At 65.6% G+C, this 7,386-nt stretch overlaps 2 protein-coding genes across 2 annotated transcripts in view; one reads left to right on the top strand and one right to left on the bottom strand.

Annotated features, from left to right (window-relative positions):
- The window catches only part of LOC101652878 (BOP1 ribosomal biogenesis factor), an 11,152-nt gene extending 4,652 nt beyond the window's left edge, over positions 1–6,500 (bottom strand). The window contains exon 1 of the mRNA XM_004697601.2: positions 6,415–6,500. Coding sequence (XP_004697658.2) covers positions 6,415–6,477 — 63 coding nt within the window. The 5' untranslated portion in view covers positions 6,478–6,500. The remainder of the gene's footprint in view (positions 1–6,414) is intronic.
- SCX (scleraxis bHLH transcription factor) lies at positions 8–1,261 on the top strand (the record flags this gene model as incomplete). Its single annotated transcript, XM_013006815.2, has 2 exons — positions 8–340; positions 925–1,261. Coding segments are annotated over 2 exons (372 nt in total), but the record flags the coding sequence as incomplete, so codon positions are not given.
- Positions 6,501–7,386: the final 886 nt, after the last annotated feature.

Raw genomic sequence — 7,386 nt, 5'->3', positions numbered from 1 at the left:
GGAACCCAGGCAGCGGCACACAGCAAACGCGCGCGAGCGGGACCGCACCAACAGCGTGAACACGGCCTTCACGGCGCTGCGCACGCTCATCCCCACCGAGCCGGCTGACCGCAAGCTCTCCAAGATCGAGACGTTGCGCCTGGCCTCCAGCTACATCTCGCACCTGGGCAACGTGCTGCTGCTGGGCGAGGCCGGTGGCGATGAGCAGCCGTGCCACGCAGGACCCGCCTTCTACCACCCGGCACGCACAGGCAGTCCCCCGCCGCCGCCCTCTCGGGACAGCGAGAACGCGCAGCCCAAGCAGATCTGCACCTTCTGCCTCAGCAACCAGAGAAAGCTGGTGAGCAAGGCCAGCGGCCACCCATCTGCAGCCCAAATGGGGCATGGGGCAGGGAGACTAAGGGTGTGTGTGTGGGGGTGGGGGGGGGGGACGACACAACACAGATGGGAACTCCCAGGGCCAGGTCAGGGCCAGGGGGAAGTCCAGGAGAAGCTCAAGCAGCCCTGGCCAGCCCCCTTGGTCCCACAGAAAGGGGCCTGTCCAGGAAGACCTAACTGGCACCTGCTGACCGTACCCCACCCGCTGGGACTCCTTGCTCTCGGGCAGCAGGGGCCTCTGACTGCCAGGCCAGCTGCTCTTGGTGGTACTGGCGCAGCAGGGTGAGATGGAGAAAGGTGGGCCCAGCTCCCCCAATTCCATATCCTCCTCCAGGCAGGAGCTCCTGGGGCCAAGACATATGGGAAGTTAAATTTTACCAGTGTGGCTGAGCTTAGTGCCCCCTGCTCCCCCTGCTCAGGGATACTGGGGCCAGCATGGGGGTGGGGAGGGCTCAGTGACTGCACCCCAAGTAGCCAGAGCTGCAGGGGAGCCCAGGCCCCTGCACGCCTGACAGCTCCCCTCCCTCCCCCCCAACTCCTCCACAGAGCAAGGACCGGGACAGAAAGATGGCGATTCGGAGTTAGAGAAGCTGGCCAGCTCAAAGATGATTGCTGGCCAGGAGAGTCAGGACCGTCCCTGTGGACCCTTCAAAGGAGCTGAGAGTGGCTGGCAAGCTGGGCCAAGGACAGCAGGCAGCCAGTCCAGCCCAGCCCGTGAGGCTGACTGACAGACGGCAGCAGGACTCTGGGCCAGTCCTAACCCGTGCCACCTAGAACTTTCCACGCTGGCATCCTGCCTGCCTTTCTTCTAGGTCATGATGTGCTTTGATATAATATAAAGTCTGGAAATTTTGTATAATTAAAACCCAAACCGTATCTTTTAGCTATGGGGCTGCCACATCCTCGTAGGCGACTCCGGCCATTCTCCTTCCCAAGCAAGGACAGGTGCCCATCTGAGGTGGGGGTGGCCCCCTTGACCACTGGACCAGGATGCACCCAGCGCACTTGGGCAGGCAACCCTGCAGGCGGCCAGGGGCCACAAGCAGGAAAGGAGGATGAAGTTCCCCAGTGGCTGACAGCCTTTGGGCCCCTTCACCCACCGGCTCCCGAGGACCAAGCACACCCCAGGTCACAGGCCAAGACAGCCTCTCCTCCTTAGCCCCCAATCTAGCACAGCAGAGGCAAGGAGTGGGGGGGGGGGGTCCTCGTGGAGAACACTCCTACTAGTGTGCCTACTCTTCTGGGCAGGGAGGGAGCAGCCAGTCAGAGGTGAGGCCCTTTTGGCCCACCCCTAGCTCGTAGAGGGAGACTTAGCCCCCCACCCCCACCCTACTGCAGCGCACAGCTGGCTGGCCATTAAAATCCTGCAGGTGACAATTATAGTTCAGTGATGTGAGCTCCACAGGGCACAGCCGAGAAGCAAGGGGGCAGGCGCCCCCCCCCCCACAAAGCCTGACTTCCAGGAGGGGGTGGGGCGCGATGAGGTGAGGGCCAGGTGCAGGGTGATTATGGATCCAAGGGGGCTCCCCTATTTGGATGGCAGCAGGACTGGCTCCCCAGCAGGCTTGGAGGGACCCAGCCCAACAACAGCTAGGAAGACACAGGCGCCAGACACACATGCCCACCCCCGTGGTCCACTCCTCTGCTAGCGGGGGCTCCAGGGACGCGCAAGGCAGGAAGCGGTGGTGTAATCTTGGAGGAAATTCTCAAAGCCAGAGCCATTAAGGGCTGGGGGCTGTGTCCAATCTGATAGAAATACAACAAGACAAAAACCCTTATGGCTGGCTCTATTCAGAGAGAAACCCAACCCCAAATTTCCTCTCCCTGATCCTGCAGGGGCCCACAGCTGGCGGGGGCGGAGGAGGGCTGCCCAGCACGGTCCCAGAGAGCCGGGCCGGGCGAGTGAGCGAGGCATGCCCAGCTTTGCACAGTGCTCTCCCATCACCCTGGCCAGCTGCCTCCAGCCCCTCACGCCGGGTGCACACCGCTCAGGGATCGACTGGATCGGACCCGCCCTACTGGCCATGGACCACCGCCTCGGGGCACAGACAGAACATGGCCCAGAGGAGCGATGCCCACCAATGGCAGTGCCTTGGGCAAGGAGGGGCCCTGTGGTCCTGGCAGCCCCCAGGCTGGACTGGAGGTGCAGTGACCCCTTGGCCTGAGGGCCTGGTCCAGTGTGAGGAGCTGGGCGGGAGTGGCCAGCACGCTGGCGGTGGCGGTGACATGGGGCTCTGTGATTCATTTGGGAGCCTTGTGGGCGAGTTCAGGTCAAGGAGCGTGTGGCTCGCTTGGTCCTGGTGTTGAGCTCAGGTTGCAGTGACCAAGCAGGGCTGTCCCTGCACCCGGGCCCGACAGCCACTCAGCCCAGTGCAGCGTTGGCTCTACAATGGCTGCAGCTTGGCAGGGCAGGCGGGCAGGCGGCCCAGAGCTCCCGGTAGCGGTAGCAGCAGCTCCCCAGCAGCCAGCAGAGCAGAAGGGGGGCAGGAGAGGAACTGTCACCCCCCACCACAGCAGACCTGGAACAGACGGGGCAGGGCCGTCTGCAGCCCAAAAGACCCTGGTGAGCGGCCACTGGTCCCGGGTGGCAGGTGCTCGCCTCCCAGAATGCCCCCCTCCCCCCACCAAGGACCCAGCAGGCAACACTCTGGCCCCCTGAGGGGGCCAGGGCGGAGGCCGCCTGCTTCAGGGCTGGGCTGGAAACGCTCTGGGCCTGAGCTGTCGGCTCCCTGTCCCCAGGCGGGAACGAGCTGCTGGCCGCACCACATGATTCATCACCAGCCGCCCGCGGCACCCAGACCAGCGCCCCAGCCTCGCTCAGCACCTGTGGCTGCCAGGAAACACATGTGACAGCGCCCCCACACCCGGGCAGGCCGTGCTCATGGGACCCCAGGCCTGGCCTCCCAAGGTCCACTTAGGCCCTAGGCCAGTGTGGTCCCCCACAGCCCAAGGCTGAGTGCCCCCCAGCAGACTCGGACCCAGGCCGGCGACCGGCTGGGGTGTTTCCGCTGGCGGTGCACGCCGCCTCTCCCTCTCCCTCTCCCCCTCCCCCTCCCTAAAGTGGCTGCAGCTGTCAGGAGCCGATTGGAAGTGCAGGTACGCCTGGCGGGCTGCCCGCCCGGTGTCTGTCTGCGAGAGAGGAAGCCAGCCCACCTCTGGAATCCTTCACTCGCTCCTCGTTCCGCTCCCCACCTGTCCCCGGGGAGCGTGGGGTCAGCGTCCTCGCTGGCCCTGCTCCCCCTGCCCCTCTCCGATTACAATGCAGGCACTGTTCCTGCCCCCCCCAACCCCCCACCCCCGTCCGTCCGCTGCACTCGGCCCTCCCAGCGCACGGCCTTCCAGCTCTGCCGGCTCCTCAGCGCCCCCGGCAGCCGCGCCCAGGCTCACCTGCGGCACTCGACCCCCAGAACCTTCCGGAGCCCGGCTGACAGGCCTGCACAGCTGCTTCTTGCCCCAGATGCCAACACAGGGCTCCACCCACCCGTGGGGCCCAGCTCCACAGGACTCACCCACCACCCCCTGCTCGCCTGACAGAGAAATCCCCTCCCCCATGGGGACTAGCACCCCACCCTCTGGGCTGGGCTCCTGCCCAGCAGCATAGATGGGCCAGACCCACAAGAGGAACTGCTTCAAGACCAGGGCACCAAGGGGCCCCTCTTGTTCAGCCTCCAGCCCCACCCCCAACTACTGGGCGTCTCAGCCGGGCATTTCACCCCAAACTCAATGCCCACCTGTGCCTTCCTCCCAGCTTCTCCCTGCCCACACCAGTCAGTGCCCTGCCCTGTGAACCAAGTGAAAAGTTTAACGAAGCCCAGCAGGCCTGGAAGGTCCCAGTGACCACAATGGGCAAAGTTCCCCCTTTCCCCACCCAGCTTACACCTGGACCTTCAGGTGCCCAGCACAGGCAGGTAGCCTCAGCCCCAGGCACAGCCAGCCAGGGCAGGGGCAAGTCCCCAAGCGCCAGGGCCTGGCTGGGTCAGCAATCCTGCTGGGAGGGGCAGGAGGCTGGCCGGGCCGCAGGGCCAGTGCTGCACAAACAGGGGAGGGCGGCTGCTGGCTCCCTCAGAAACCTGAGCCTAGCTCGGCCGGCCGGGGCGCCAGAGCCAGGCTCCCGCTCCAGTCGGCGGGCGGCCAGCAGGCGGGGGCAGGAGCCGCCGCCAGCATGGAGGCAGCTGCTGTTCAGTAGCCGGGAGAAGCCATTAACGGCCTTGGCCCGAGAGCAGAGGGCGGCAGGCGGTGCAGGCAGACCGGCCGGACGTCCCTGTGGGCTCCTGAGTTACAGCCGGCCGCCAGGGAGGCCTGCAGGCCAGCCCAGCCCACCCCGTAACCCTCCCTCTGACCCTCAGCCACCAGCCTCAGTTTCTCCCAGATGTTGGAAACACAGAGGAGGGCTGCTGCGGAAAAAGGCTCCCCTCCCACCTCCGCCCCTGCCCCCTCCCTGGGGGTCCCGGCAGATGAGATCACGTCTGTGAAGCAGCCATGGGGTAGGGAGGTGTGGGTGGACTTGTGGGGGGTGGGCAGGCGGGTCCTTCCCTCCCTCACCCGCCAGGGGTGTGATTTGGGGGATGGGAGGAGAAGGATAGGGACCAAGGGTCCCCAGGGAGGCTAGTCAGTGCAGGGCCAGGGGCTCTCCCTGCGTCAGCTCCAGCTGGCCCTGCCCAGCCTCCAGGTGAGAGTGGCCGAGCACTCCTCCTAGACCCCTCCCCCCCATGAACCCACCTGAGCACTAATTCCTTCCTATACAGCTTTTGGCAGGGACCCCCAGCCCCTTCTGGAGCCTGGCCTGAACCTGAGACCTCGGGGTTGTGGGGCAGGGGCCCGCTGTGCCCTCCAACATGCCAGGATCACCTGGCGCGGCTGGGCTCCCAGCACTAGGGCCTCCACTGGGAACACAATAGCCCTTCAGGCTCACATCTTCTGCATAAGCACCCCCTGCCCCACAGGTCGGTCCTGCCCCCCTGCCCCCCACGAGCACAGGCTGGCGGAGCAGCTGCAAGGCCCTGGCCAGGCTCCTGAAAGCTGAGCTCTGCCGCCCCCTCGAGCCTCTGGCTGGCTGTGCTGGCGGGGGTACCGCCATCACTCAGCTCTGGGCCATATGGGATAGTCATCCAGGAGGAAGTGAGTGCCCCGCCCCCACTGCTTCCTCGGCTGGGCGGCCAGGCGGCCGGGCAGGCTGCCCACCTTGCCCCCTGCAGCGCCGCCCATGGTCTGCCCTGGACGCCTCTCAGGGTGGGAGCCTCCCCCCAGCAACCACTGGTGACTCTCAGAGCCCCGAATGTGAAAACTCTGCCGACAGGATGTGGCTGCCGACGCCAGGGCCCCTGGGAGGGGGGTGGAGAGGGGAGGCAGGCGGGAGCCGAGCTGCACCCCTCTCGCCCGCCACTCCCGGCCAGGAAACCAATTTATTTTGTTTTGTCTCTGTTCTCTGAGCGCACAGCGCAGCCTGGGGCAAGCAGGGGGCCAGGCCAGGCAGCCGCTGCCACGAGCCAGAGGAGGGGGGCTACCAAGAGATGCGACCCCAGGTAGGAGAGAGGGGCTCCTGAGAGCTCCCCCCCCCCTGAAGCCCCCACCTCACAGCCCGAGACCAGTAGCCTGGTACCACCGTGTCTTGTCCCAAACTCAAGACACAGCATGAGGACCAGTGCCCCAGACCCCCTGGGGGCCTGTCCTGACCCTCAGCTCACATACAGACCCTAGCCCACCCCAAAGGGGGGCAGTGTGGAAGCGCCAGGGCCTGAGGACACACACGGGGGTATCAGTCAGTCAGCCCCTCCCCAGGCTCCCAGCAGAGGCTGGAGGGATACTAGGAGACAGACTGCCTGTGACACACAAGCAGAGGGCTCTGCGCCCCACCTACCCGGGCACCCGCGCATATCACCTCACTCACACATCCCAGACCCTAATGGCTCCTGCACCTGGGATGGCCTCGTGCCAGCACACCCTCGCAGGCTGCTCTGGGCTCTCCGCCCCCCAACCTGGGGCCAACCTCAGCCCACACACCAGCCCCTGGCAAAAGGTCCAGCCTCAAGAGCCCACCTCCTCATCAGAGCTGTCCTCTGCATATTCGTCCTGGCCAGGTGTGCTCCCCGCCGCCTCCATCCTCAGCGAGTGGCCGCCGCCAGCCTGTGAAGAGACAGTCATGTGGAAGACACAGCCCCAGGCCTAGGTCCCGGGCCTCGCCCAAGGGAGTGCCCTCATCCCTCTCTGCTCCGGCCACAGCCCGCAGGATAAGGCCAGACTCAGCACCGTGAGTCCCATGCAGGGGGCAATACTGGACCCTCCCTGTTCAGGTCTGCCTGCCCCCAGCTGCACGCCCCGCACTGGCCATGCTGGGCAGCCAAGGACAGACTGGGGTCATACTGTCCAGTCACAGGCCCTTCCTGTGCCCTATAGACAAGCCAGAAATGTGGATGCTGGCTGCATAGCCCTGAGCTAGCAGCTCCCAGCCGCCCACCGCCACCAGCTCACCCCAGCAGGGGTGCCCACAGCCCACAGGGGGCAGCAAGGTCGGGCTCAGACCCGCTCCCCCCAAGCCACCTCCCAGGCAAGCCAGACCTGCCAAGCACCTCAGACCTCAATGGTAAGGGGTGTCACACACCACACACACCCTCCCCCTCTGTGGCTCTCATAGCCTGACCTGGAAAACAGATCGAGGCTTCTTCCCAGGCTGATGGGAAACGCAGCCTCTCTGCCCCAGCCCTGGGGACAAAGCCCCCACTGCCTTCCTGCCCTCCCCTCTCCCCTGGGCACTCCAAGGGCAGGAGCCAAGGCTTTGCCTGGGAAGGGCTTGCTTTCCACAGCAGCCTCCCACGCAGGGCTGCTCTGCTCGCCCCTCCCCAGGCCCCGGGACTCCTGCCTCCAAGTGCCCAATGAGTACGGGGGAGCCCAGGACCCCACCATGTCCATAAGCTGGTCGGCACCCACCTGTCATCCAGCACACAGTGCACCTATACTGCAGGGTGATGGGTGGGGCACCGGAGGGGTGCCCCATGGCCCACAGGTCTGGAG

This window comes from Echinops telfairi, unplaced genomic scaffold (genome assembly GCF_000313985.2).
Source record: "Echinops telfairi isolate 266 unplaced genomic scaffold, ASM31398v2 ScPeMD7_1;HRSCAF=3_0, whole genome shotgun sequence".
Lineage (NCBI taxonomy): Eukaryota > Metazoa > Chordata > Mammalia > Afrosoricida > Tenrecidae > Echinops > Echinops telfairi.
Note: the sequence above shows the minus strand (reverse complement) of the source record. Positions and strands in the feature narration are given on the sequence as shown.